The sequence below is a fragment of the Rhinoraja longicauda genome, chromosome 25 (assembly GCF_053455715.1).
Source record: "Rhinoraja longicauda isolate Sanriku21f chromosome 25, sRhiLon1.1, whole genome shotgun sequence".
Classification (NCBI taxonomy): Eukaryota; Metazoa; Chordata; class Chondrichthyes; order Rajiformes; family Arhynchobatidae; genus Rhinoraja; species Rhinoraja longicauda.
Genome location: NC_135977.1, coordinates 12482086 through 12495932, shown reverse-complemented (window position 1 = coordinate 12495932; position 13847 = coordinate 12482086). Strand labels below are relative to the sequence as shown.

At 38.1% G+C, this 13847-nt stretch overlaps 1 protein-coding gene across 2 annotated transcripts in view; it reads right to left on the bottom strand.

Moving 5' to 3' along the window:
• The window catches only part of ppil2 (peptidylprolyl isomerase (cyclophilin)-like 2), a 210992-nt gene that overhangs the window by 97717 nt on the left and 99428 nt on the right, over positions 1-13847 (bottom strand). For both annotated transcript variants that reach the window (XM_078421882.1, XM_078421881.1), the window contains exons 11-12: positions 12178-12253; positions 5564-5670 (exon numbers count right to left, since the gene is read on the bottom strand). In XM_078421882.1, the coding sequence (XP_078278008.1) occupies positions 5564-5670; positions 12178-12253 (183 nt within the window). The remainder of the gene's footprint in view (positions 1-5563; positions 5671-12177; positions 12254-13847) is intronic.

Here is a 13847-nt window from a genome sequence, read left to right as displayed (position 1 = left end):
CCTGTCAACCACACTGATCATTACATCCTCAAAATCTATTAAATTTGTTAAATAATTTGTCCTTAATAAAAGGGTCATCAATTAGAATTTTCTCAGAATCTTATTACCGAAGAATCACAATGGATTCTAGTCATTTGCATAACAACTGCCATTAATTGCTCTATGTTCCCCTATTTGATCTCATCTTACTTTATTAAACAGTGTGTTACTGAAGGCATCACCTTCCAATATGTTGGAACTGGCTGAGATTTTTGGGCAATCACTTATATCTCCTCTTTATGCACTTTTGCCTATTCACTTTATTTGTGCCCTTTTATTGTTCTGTTGTGAAGCAGTCTTCATTTTCCACGTAAATTCCTACACACTAATGGTAATGGTACTGATAAAGAATGCTAATTTGCTTGACGGGATGTTTCAAAAATACTAAAATAATCAGGTCATCTGTTTTAATGTGTTGGTCAAGGGAGAAATCTTGGCTGGGGACCCAGTATCATTCAAAAATATTGCCATGCACTTTTTACATTGACCGAGACGGGAAATTGTGCATTGTTGTCTCCAAATGACAGCATTCTCTCATAGGTACACTTGTTCATTATTTCTTTACAAGATGTGGTCTTTGGCAATGCCAGGATTGTCAGTTCCAACACGCTCCTGAACTGAGACGGTTGTTCGAGTCGTATGTTGGCCACACCAAATAATGGCTGATTTCCATTCCTGAAGCGAAGCGTGGATTTTTATAACAATCTAGTGGTTTCATAGCTATCATTTCGGCGGCCAGTTTATTTTCCTAATTGTAGATTTTATTCCAGACATTTGAGTATTCCTGTAAATACAATGGTGAGATTTAAACTCAAGCCTCTGGATTAACAATCCAGAATTCTGGCCTCTGCACTCTAAAGGTAACTGCACACTGTAGTGGCGATCCAGGATAAATTTCTAAATGAAAAATAATCTTTTAACTCAGGGAGCAAGTACTGTGTACCCCCACTCAATATATTAAGACGGTGCCATTTATAGTAGGGATTGTAATATCAAGTCCTATAAACTCAACTGTAGCTAAGCAGTGACTAATATTTCTCAGAACAGGAAGTCAAGGCAGTGAAAAACAATGCATCCCAGTCAATGTTTCTAATTTGTTTATGTTTCCTTTCGACCATCTGTTTCAATGTCTGTGGATGCTGTTTGGATTAAAGAGAGTAATTACAAAGGGATATCTATGAAGAGAGGGAGCAAAATAGTATTAAATAAATGAACTATGAGAACATCTGCTTTGATCAAAAAAATCCAATTATTTTCTTAATAGCATGACACCAGAAGCTACACAGTGAAGTGATTTGGTACTTACTGTGATCAAACCACTGAAATAAGTGCACAGGTATGAAATGCATTCAAAAATGTTAATGTGAATGTTGGAAGGAAGAACCAGAGGAGCTTATGCTCAGGTCGAAGAGCTTATGCTCGGGTTTTGCTTGGCCTCTACTTGGTATTTTTTTTGCTTAGTTTTGCATACTGCACCTCAGAAATGCTGAATCTTCTTTGAATATCCCAAAGACGTGCAGGTTTTCAGGTTAATTGGCCTCTGTAAAGTTGCCTCAAATGTGTAAGGAATGGATGGGAAAGTAAGATAACATAGAACTATTGTTGAAGGGTGATTGATGGTCAGCGTGGAGTCAAGGGCCGAAGTGCCCGTTTCCATGCTGTACCTCCAAAATAAACTAAACAACATCCTTGGATGTAGAGCACAGATGCACAAGAATGATACTGGGCTTGAAAGGATGAATTAAGAAATATTTACAAAAATTTGCTTGTGTTCCCTCAAGTTTAGAAGTTTGAGGGGAAATCTAATTTCAAGGTTCTAAAAAGATAAAGTATTCAATAGGGTAAGATTGTTCCTGATTGATGCAAAACTACTTCTTTAGTCTTCTATTTTTCAAGAAAATTAAAGTTTTAATCAGTGGATGTGAAACAATTGTTTTGCTCAATGAGACAAGACAGAACAGCTCACAGTTGCAATAATGTGCTTCCTTTTACAGAATGCTAATGTTTGGAATGCACCACCTTCCAATTTCTGTGAATGCGTCAAGGAAAGGGAGGAGCTCAGTAACATTTTCCTCTTCTGTGAATGAAGGTCTAATGTTAATAGCCTTATTGAAAATGAATTAAAACAACAGTATAATTCGTCTCCTGTGGATCAGTTTCATAATCCTGCCAGCTTTTAGAATTTATGGGTCTGAATGGCTTCCCTGATTCTACAGGGTGGAGGTGAAGCTCTGTCACAACAGAAGATAGCAAACACTCCCATGACCAAATCAATATTTGTTCAGAAGGTTCATTAAATGTGAACCATCAAAACTCAAACCTTAATAAGATACCTCGGTGACATAAACAATGTTGTGGAACAGTGAAGACAGCTGCAGTTGCAGGCTGAAGGAAAATCTGTTAAATTCAATTTTTACAGACCAAAAACCATGATGAGGTTCATTAAGGAAGCCGAGCTGACAAAAACATCTTCTGAAAGATTCATGAAGCATGATACAAGCCTTCCCAAGAATCCTCAGAACTGCCTAATTACTAACTTGAAACTGAACCCATTCATTTGCACATGACCCACTCCCATCGGAGAAAACTTCATCCCTCCTCTCTTACAATTAAACAGCATTACCAGAAATGGGAAAGACCAAGTTGAAATTGGTCATTTATAATAAAATACAGTGTGCCATAATGGAACACTTCATGGAATAAAAACAAAGAAGTCACATTTATGGTTTGAACAATTCTATATAAACCAAAAGGAGGGATTTACTTGATTATCATTACACTCAAAGGCTCTCTATAACTTTGAGTGAGCCTCTAGTAGAGAACCTATACTGATATATAAAATACCAAAGATGTGATCAAAATTATCTAACAGATTGTCAATGTAGTTTTTTCTATGCTTTCCTATTGGTTAAAGGTTGGGGCTGTTTTGCCTCAGAATCTTCTCACCAACGTCATGGGCAGCACACTTTCCTACTGCCGATCACGCCCTCTTCTCAAAGTAGAAGTAGTACTTAAATCTCTCTGCTCTCCTGAAATAGTATGCGTCACATGGGAAGGTTAAGGAACATGATAAGCAGTTATCCTCTTTAGGCTCAGGTTCACAGTAGAGCAGTCTTGGAACATGCATTAATAATTTGAAGTGCATTCCTTTGGGGATTAGCAACATGACACGAGTGCTAGTTCAGGTGCCATTGTCCATTCTGGAGAAGCAGATGTCCGATAATTTTAGTTTACACTTTGTCTTCACTAGCTTAGTGCATCTCCTGGTGGCCAATAAAGTGAACAGCATTTGAAAAGGGTTTTGGACTTTACACAACGCAAAAGGTAAACTTATATACATACATGTTTTAAATATGTCTGCAGTAGAAATGTCATGCACAAAGGTCTATGAAGTCCATGAACTTAACACATACTGCAAAGGAGCGATTACACATAATGAAATAAACTGAAAACAAGTTAAAGATTTCATATATCTCTTGCAACCCCTTGTATTATACACCCCCCCTGCACTCATACAAACGGACAGATGTGGGACAAAAATTCCCAAGTTAGAGCCATGATCTACATTTGGTGCTGGTGGTGAAGCACAGCTAGAACTTTGTTCTTAAAAATTATTTTCATTTATTCATTGAAATTGGTCCATGTTGAGAAAACATGCACCGTCTGGCATTTACGACAATTTTGTTGGTTTATTCATATAAATATCGAAAGAGAAACAGAATTAATATTTCAGAATTTTGAACACTTGCAGATTTTAGCTTTTCAACATTGTTAATACTGTTGGGCAATTAAAGTTTTGGTCAAAGGCAATCTCCAATTGGTATGAGGGATTTTGGCATTTTTTCTTTTCCATCGCCACCTAATAATTTTTAATGGAAATGAACCTTAAAATATCAAGTACTGGTCTGCCTTTGCAAAGTTCTTCAGTGCTAAATACTATGCCAACACCTACTGTATTGGCTGCAAAATGAACAGTTATTGGAAGGCAGTCAATGATGATAGAAATATTGCACAGCACAGTCCTTGCCTTCGAGGGAACAGTAAGAAAACTAGGGTCGGGGAGAAAGTTACTAATACTGACTCCAAATTACTGGCATTAGCTTGTTTCTAATCATACCCTGTCCACATCAGTGAAAAGTTCAAACTGTGAAGATCTTAGTTCTTCTCCATTCTTTCCTTTCCATTTGTTGAACATTGTATTTTCAACCCTACTGTCATCCAAGTCAGTAGATTCTGGGTTCAAACTCGAGAGATGCAAGCCCAAATTCCAGGCTGACATTCAAGTTCCATGCTGAGGCTGTGCTGTGACAGATGCCAGTACTTTGATGAGGCAAACCTGTTTCTCCCTCACAGACAAATGTAAATAATATCATGGCACTTTTAATTGTGAAAAAGAGAAATCTCTCCGGGGCCAGAAACAGTTTTTACATTTCATCTAGCATTACCAACAAAAAGACTAATTATCTGAATATTTATTGCAACAATGTTTATGAGGCCCCACTGTGAATAAATAGGGTAACGCGTGTTGCTGCAAACGCCCAGAATTTGGAGTTAACAGTGAGAGTGCTTACAGTACTAACAGTTATTAAAGGATGAATTGAACTACAAAAGGAGCACATAGAAAATCTTGGTGCTTTAGTCATTAGTAGCTCATTGTGTCTTAATTGTTTTCAAATAACCTTTCAGACCCGGAAACTTAACAAATATGACTTATTGATACTTCAGATTATGACTATCAGAAATCACAAAAATAGAATAATCTAATTAATCTCTCTCTCAATTTCATTATTTACTTCACTTTATGCCGAATATTTTCCATTGAGTAACCTTCTTTTTCATAATAGTCCTTTGGGTAGACTTGCCTTCAACCTGGACAAATTGGTGGTGGACCTTTGTTGAGTAAATGTTAAGTGTGAAGACCATTCTCCCATATGTTTAATGAATGAATTGATGATGACTCGTAGCCCGAATTTGCACGTACGCAAGTGTCAATTGCATACTGCAGCTTGAAGACAGAGGATGAAGTAACCTTGTTTCTGGAGTGGAGATGGAATATACTGAATGATTAAATATTCTTGCCTGTAGTTTCTCATACAGATTCTGCATGTCTCATATGAGTTGTGCGTTGTCATGGAGAGACATGTTTGCTTGCCCCATCTGGAGAGGACACAGCGCCGAAATGGATTTCTAATAACAGCAAGTTTTAGTGCAAAAGCTCAAAGAAAACAAGTAGCATGGTTTATTCCCCACAGATCATAACACCCAGACCATTCTAACAGAATATGCATTTAAAACAATCAATGGCCATACACTGCTCGGATTTACGCAAACATTTTAAAAGATAACATAGAATTGCAAGTTCTTTCCTTTGTATTTCTCAAACCACTAACTACGCCTTTCATTCTCCCTACTACAATCAGTCTGAAGAGTCCTGACCTGAAACGCCACCTATCCATTTTCCCCAGAGATGTTGCCTGACCTACTGAGTTACAAGCAATTATTGTGGAAGCTAAATTGTACAAACCATTTCACAATGCAACTCCAAGTTCAGATCCCCTTTGCTTGTATGGAGTCGGACATATCCTTTCTTTTTGACATAGCGGTAACGAACCTGGTCATCATCAATTGCAGCTGTGAAGGGAAGTCGAGAAGAAATTATAACATTCAATCTGATCAACAATTTCACAAAGAGGCGCTTAATTTATCTTAACAAGATGAAAAACATATTAAGAATGCAAATTGGGAAATCATATTGATAAAGTTTGGTTATCTGCTAAAAGTATAGTGGCCAGAAACTGGATATTGTGATGCCCTTCTAATTGAATAACAATATTACAGATTTTCAGGGAGCTCACAGAAGGTGATCAGGGTGCTTCATTTGGGCTCCAATGTTATTTCTTAATTCTCTCATGGTGGAATTAAATAAATTTAGCATAGATTGCTGATCAGATCTTAAGATCTATATTCACTTAAAGGAAGGCAACATTCTTTTCAACAAAGGGCTTATCAAAGGCAGCAGGAAACAATTGCAATGGTATTGGGTGGAATTATAATTTAATATAATTTAATAGTTTCAAAATTGGTTAGATTAATTGCAGAAAACAACATTTTGATCTGTGGTACTTCAAACAAGATAGCAAAAGCATTGCATGCAGGGAAAGAGCAAGCAATTTTGGACATGTAGCCCCATAAAACCTCCTGTCATTAGAGTTATCTTCGCATCATGACTTGTACGTTATGTCGATTTACTGATTAATTGCTGTGCTTGGTTAACAATGCCAATATTGTTTCATCATGTAACTTCCTGAATGGTTAAAGGTGAACACTTTAAACAATTACTAGTACTATGTTACTCATTTAAATTAGTTGTAGAAAAAAGGAAAATCTAATCCGAATGCTTTCTAGATACTTTTGAACCACCATGTCATTCAACTTGTTTTTCAGGGAACTATGTGCCACCAAACAACTGAAAAATAAAAAACCTACATCTAGGTGTCTGTCATTACCACATGACTCATTAGATGGCTAGTGCAGTTTAATATGTCTTGAGGTTCAATTTTATCCTAACTTGATCGTTTCCAAAGTGACTGAATGATGAAAATGTTATAGTTTGTATAGAGACAAGCCACACAACTGGGCTGGGTAAGGAGGAACCCGGGGAGGGAATGATGTGGGCAAGGGTAGAGGAAAGAATAATGAGGGACAAAGAGGAGGGATGCAAAGCAGAAATTATAAATGGGGCAAGAGACAGGAGCAGCGAAAAGGAATATGTAATATGAAGGATATTCTTGCTATTGAGGGCGTGCAGCGTAGGTTCACTAGGTTAATTCCCGGAATGGCGGGACTGTCGTATGTTGAAAGGCTGGAGCGATTGGGCTTGTATACACTGGAATTTAGAAGGATGAGGGGGGATCTTATTGAAACATATAAGATAATTAGGGGATTGGACACATTAGAGGCAGGAAACATGTTCCCAATGTTGGGGGAGTCCAGAACAAGGGGCCACAGTTTAAGAATAAGGGGTAAGCCATTTAGAACGGAGATGAGGAAGAACTTTTTCAGTCAGAGAGTGGTGAAGGTGTGGAATTCTCTGCCTCAGAAGGCAGTGGAGGCCAGTTCGTTGGATGCTTTCAAGAGAGAGCTGGATAGAGCTCTTAAGGATAGCGGAGTGAATGGGTATGGGGAGAAGGCAGGAACGGGGTACTGATTGAGAGTGATCAGCCATGATCGCATTGAATGGCGGTGCTGGCTCGAAGGGCTGAATGGCCTACTCCTGCACCTATTGTCTATTGTCTATTGTCTATTGAATGTAGTGAGCAGAGGAGGGGCCAAGTAAGAATGATGATTGATTGAATGAATGAGAGAGAGGGGGTCAGAAGGAGGAGAGATGATAGGAAAGGTGCAAGTGAGTTAAGGGACTGAGGAGAAGTGATCAGGAAATAAGAGGCAGATGAAGCAGCAACAGGCTGGTTTTAGCATGGCTATAAGTAGAAGAGAAATTGGAAAGACAGGAGAGGAAAAGAAAAAACATTACACAATTGTGGAAGTATGCAACAAAAAATGAAAAACAACTGAGATTCACTGAAACAATTTATACTATTTAATGCATTCTCTAAACTAAGCTTATCACAGGAAAATGTTTGGTTTTGTTTACTGATGGATTAAGTGGGAAAAGTGAAGGTGGGACCAATGAACATGCACAGTTTCTAAACAAAGCTGTACTGTGAACATCAGAAATTCTAAAAGCAAATACTCTAAAAGCAGTGTTCTTAAACCAATGCTGCAATGTTGTGATACTGTTCCCTCCTACCCGTCACACTGTGTGAATGACGCCCATTGATCCATCTGCTATACTCCCAAGGGTCCATTCCCAACTCTCGTAACCTTTTTAATACCTCTTCTTGACAATATCATGCAATAGCATGTATCCATCTTCTAATGATACAAAGATTTAAAAGGAATGAATCACGTACATTTTGTATAAATGGTTTGCAATCCTCCACGTTTAGATTAGGGGTAATGAAATTATGGTCTTTAAAATTTACAAAAAGTTCCATATAAATATTACAGAAATGACAACTTTTTGTTTGGTGGGAAAATCCTGGCAATAAATGCAGAAAATGAGAGCTGAGACATTTGGGACTGAAATCGGAAACCTCTTTCATACACAAATGATAATAAAGACTTGCAACATTACCAACAAAAAGATATTGGTCCTGTAACCTAGATAATTGAAAATTTCCAGACTGGGGCTGACAGGGCTTTGTCAGGCATGGGTATCAGGAGAGATTATATAAAGGTGGTTAAATGGAAATGAATTAATCACAATTTACCACACGCCAGTGGTTGAATAGTCACTGTTTTGATGTTGCTCGAATTAGACTATTATCAGAATATAAATCTAAAATATAACCTATTACAAGCAACTATCTGCAATTCAGAGAAATTGCTATGTTTCAGATTTTAGCTTCCAGGTTCCAACATGAGGAATCTGGGTTGTGAGAAAACAAGCATATGAACCTAAATGAAAAAGTCAAAGATAGCTTTTTGAAGCACAGTCCCCAGTGAGGCTTTCATTCATCATAAGATGAGTGAACTTATGGGCTGGTGCTTCTATGAATTCTGGATATGGGACCCATATCAAACAAACAACATCCTTTTAAATGCATGTAGGCAAGGATATGTTGGATGGAACATGATATGTTCAGAAAGGTGTTTTTTTTTCCAAGACCTGTTGTAGTGATGTCTTGTAGTGATGAAAGTACACAGTGATGAAGTTGTAGTGATGAAAATACACGGGGAAATGTTTCCTTTTTTTCTGTTTTTAGGTTTGTGGATTTATGGGGACATTTAGCAAGCCTCAAAATGAAGCACTCATCGGGAATTTGTAGCAGAAAGAAAACTATATATCCCACTGCCTTACTGCTCTGCATCTGATTAGTAGTTAAATGAATGCACATGTAACAGTACTTGCGGGAACTTGCTGTAACTGCTCAAAGTGGAGCTCTATTTGTTTTCATTGGCACATGTTCATCCCAGGAGTAGAGAAGAATAGATATGGTTTTACTTTTTGTATTTAATGCATGGATGGAAATCAAGCAGAATTATCATGCCCTGTAATCTTTTCAGTGTATTAAATGGCAAAACAATAAAGTCTTAGTTTCAGGTGAGGCTGATTGGAAATAATATACCAAAGCCTGAAATATCTACAAGTACAATAAATGAGTAACCTATCATCGTAGACAAGGTCAGCCTTTTGAATGCACCAGAATGCACTGCAGATCCACATGCGAGAATTATTCTTTCTAATTCAATGTGCTATACTTAAAGTCAGAATGTCACACTGAATTTTACAAAAGAGGACATAGGTGAGAGCCTGTTGAGAATTTTCTGAATAATACATGACCGGACTGGTTTGGTGCAGTGATGGACTTCAATAGAACAGTGGAAGTCAGATCAAAGGGTGCTTATAAAAGTCTCATTTTACAGTCCTCAAGCTCTAATTAAGCTTCTGTATTCTTGATGTTTGTAGTAACCGTAAGAGAATGCTAACAAATATAAATTTGCTTTTGTTTTGCTAGCAGACAGCAATTAAAACATTTTATCATATATATGACCACCACCCCATATTCTTTTCTTTACAGGAATCTGATTATTTTATAGCTTTTGTTGGTTTTGCTGTTCTCTAACAACCCCCTCCACCCACACTCACACATTCATTCTCCTCAACGGGTGTCTGAGTCAAGAGTCTCTATCCAGTATTTTGAAGACAAATGTGCAATGTGTGAAAACAGAAGTTAGATCCAATAGGTGCACAAACAGACCTACAATAATGATTTCAGAATTGAGAGATTTCATTTGCAAGTTGAGAGGATGAAAAACATAATACTTTTGGAAAGAATAGAGAATAGAGAGGCTGCTCCCGTCAGCAGATGGGCACAAGATGGGAGGGCACAGAATAAAAAGATGGCCAAAAGCAAGGTTTCAGAACTCACTGCCTATGACTGTAGGACAAATAAATCCACCAAGGAAATGCATAAACAGAGAATGTGAGAAGATTTTTTTTTTTTTAATTAAATGTAGGATTAGTGTCAAAGGGCGGTTTTTCGTCAGCTTGGACTAGGTAGGCTGAAGGACCTATTTTGTGCTGTATCTGATTCTATGACTTGGGGGAAGTTAATTTGCAGAACTATAGGGAAAAAACATGGCAATGCAATAGGCTGCATTGCTCGACTGAGGGAGGCTCGGGTTTAATAGTCTGAAAGGTGTACTTCTGCACATGATGATTCTATGATTACAGGCCAAGAGGTCCGTTTAAGGAGCATACCCTCTCAAAAAGAGGCAACACGACCCATGTGTGCCCTTCAGTTGGCAAGAGCAGGAATTTGACTCAAAAGGCTAGGATCAAGAACCATTTGGCGTGGTGTGTGGTGAGGATGCCTACACAATGCATGTGCTTGTGCCCCCATTGAGGTGCAATATTGATCCCAGTACAAGACTGTCAAACAATACATTTGCTATTTCTTTCACAAGTCTGATTTCCTTCAGACAGCTAAATGTTAGAAATATTTGGCATAGTTTCAGTCCCAGTCATGTTCTGAGGACATCTTAATGTGGACAAAAGATTAATTTTAGATAGGAAAACAGTTCTCTGCTCAAATCCAAGCTCTACGCAACTATAAAATAAATAAGCAAATAATTTGGTTTCAGTGGTATTGAGAGGGGAATAACATTTTAAATGGGGGGAACAAAGGCAAGCAGATTTGATCTCAGTTCATCATCTTGCACAAAAGATCACACTTCTAACAATGTGATATTCCTTCAGTATCAATATAAACAATGTTGTCACATCTCTCAAGTTTGATTTCCTAATGCCAAGAGTGGATGTACTGAAGCTAGTTCAGTTGAACATTTCAAACACAGGTTAATTAGATATTGTGAAATTAAAGTGGAAAGTCTATGATTGGGGATGTGCAAAGATTTGGGGGAGGGGGAGGGGAGTCAGTTCACACCACGATAAAAGGGGGAAGAGTTGGACAGTTTTATAGCCACAGGAAAAATGATCTCCTGTGGCTATCCAAGATGAATACGTTGAACTGGCTGAACCAAGTTGAATAAATAAGATTCAGATAATCAATCAGCTGTGATCTAGGTAAAATGCTGCACAGACTTGAGAGCCAAAATTGCTTATTCTTGCACTGATGTTCATGATCAACCCACAATGCCTCAGTCTGATTCTCACAGGCACACCAAAAGATTTTGTAGTGTTTCACTGGTACCTAGAGGATCAACAAAGGCGACAGATCTCTAGATTCTTCTGCTGCATATTATTTGTAATTTTATGCATCAAACAATTTCTGCAAAACACCACATCTACTCCACATCCACTCTATCTACGCCTTTCACTATTCAGCGAAAGGTGTGGACATGGTGAAGGTGATTATGGGTAGTGGAGTGTGAGAGTAGGAGCAATGATTGGTTATGGTGGAGGGTAGTTTATTAGTGACTAATAGTTGCATAAAAAGTTTGAAAGAATCAATAATGCAACTGATGCAGTCTAACCGTTGCACATCAATTTAAAAATATATATTTCTTTACAACGTGGGAGGTCATTCAGCCCATCAAGTCTATGGTGACTCACAGAGCAATTCCATTAATCCCATTCATCGGCTTATTTCCCGGTAATCTATTCCCTCTCACGTGGTCATCAGCACTATTGATCAACCTTCCAAAAGCAACACTAAGTTTAATAAATTTTGGAGGAAAAAAATGGTGGTCGAAAGATTGTTAGGTCTTTATTTCCCATCTGTATGCACAGAAGTTTTAGTTCTAAATACTTAAACTAAATCATATGTATTTGATGTACTGTTCTGTCATGTTGGCTATATTTCCTCACTTTCTTTATAGAAGTCTCAACATTTCTTTACAGAGCCAGAAGGCATTTTTTTGTATTAAGTATATTGGCAAACAAAATTTTCAGTCTGTCTTTTGATGAACTGACATGCAAAGGAACACAAACCACAGTGTTGTGCGTGCTAGGTAAATAGCACATGCTGTTTTTAGTTGACAAATGACAAGACTGTGTTGAGCAGGCTCCAACTGTAACATTCCTTAGCTGAAGTGGCTAATCTAATTTACCTGCTTCATGCGTAGTTTCAGGCGTCACTGCTGTGGATGTGAAGGAAGCTGAGACTTTTCCTGTAGAATAATGTGCCTGTGCAAAGGAACAACAATTCATGAAATATTTATTTTCTCCAATATGTAAAAACACATGTAATAGGAACCGGCCAGATGGCTCCTCATGCTTCCTCTGCCTTTCTAAAAGATCATGGCTAATCCTGTACTTCATGCATTTTCCCACTCGACCCCATATCCCTATACCATATGTGGGTGATCTCATGCTGCTCTCTTGGCTCATTTTCTTTAACATGACATATATCACGCACTTCAATTTAGAAGTCAATAGCATTGGAGATATCTTCTTGATGAACACCAGCTTGCAGGAAACCTTGGAACGCAAACCAAATCAATAACTTTGATACCAAACTAATGGAGAACACATTCATCCCAAACTTACTTCAAAACAAAGCATTAGCATAAAATTTGATATTTATTAGATGCACTGCATATAATTACCAAATTACAAACATGCTTGAGTGTTCATCCTGAAAACCAGATTTCACAGCATATACAACAGCATTCGCACTAAATAAGACACCATTCTTATTGTCAAATAAGACAAAATAAGAATGTTGCCTGGATCAGAGGGTTTCATCTACAGGGGTAGACTAGGTTTGTTTTCTCTAGAACATGCGAAGATGAGGGAAGACTTCATGGAAGTATATAAAACTATGAGAAGCGTAGACAAGCAGAATCTTTTCCCGCGGGGTGGAAATGTGCAGCACTAGAGGGCATAACTATAAGGGGAGAGGGGGGAAGTTTAATGGAGATATTCGGGGCGTTTTTTTTTACACAGAGTGTGGTGGGGGCCTGGAATGCATTGCCTGGGGTGGTGGCGAAAGCAGATACAATAGTGGCATGTAAGAGCTTTTAGATATGCACATGGAAGTGCAGAGAACAGAGGTTAATGAAGGTTAATAGGCAGATGAGCTCAGTTTAACTTGGCATCAGGTTCAGTGCAAACGTTGTGGGTCAAAGGGAAATTCCTGTACTGTACTGTTCTATATTCTAAGACGTAAGATATGCAGCATGCAGACCTGCAATTTGACTATAAAGTCCATCGAACTTCCTCTCATTTATCATCATCTAAACCTAAATCAGCCTCACCCTCTATTCCCTTCGGAGTCCTATGTTGGTCCATTCCATTTGAATACATTTATCATGTTTGTGTAAATCATTTGGTGTAACATTCTCACCATTCTAGATAAAAACGTGTCTTCAGCATTCTCTTAGTTTTCTTGGTGACTCTGATCCTATTGGGCTCTGGTTATGCTCTTTCCCACCGCTGGAAATATACACTCTGTACCAACTCAACCAGAACTTTTAAGAAGTTCTATCAGTTCATCATTCAGTCTTCATTCCTTGAGAAAATGGACTAGTCTATTCAGACCTCCTGATATGAATACTATTACATTTCTGGTGACATCCTTGTAACCGTACCATAACCAATATATTTATATCCTTCCTGATAACCGGAAGAGTAAAGTAAATGGAGTAGGCTAAGTGCGGCTTAACCAAGGGCAGCGGAGTTCTGGATGTATTGGAGTATATTGATGATTTTTGAGGGTGAACCATAGAGGAGGCTGTTACAGTAGTCCAGACGGGAGGTGATGAAGGCGTGGATGAGG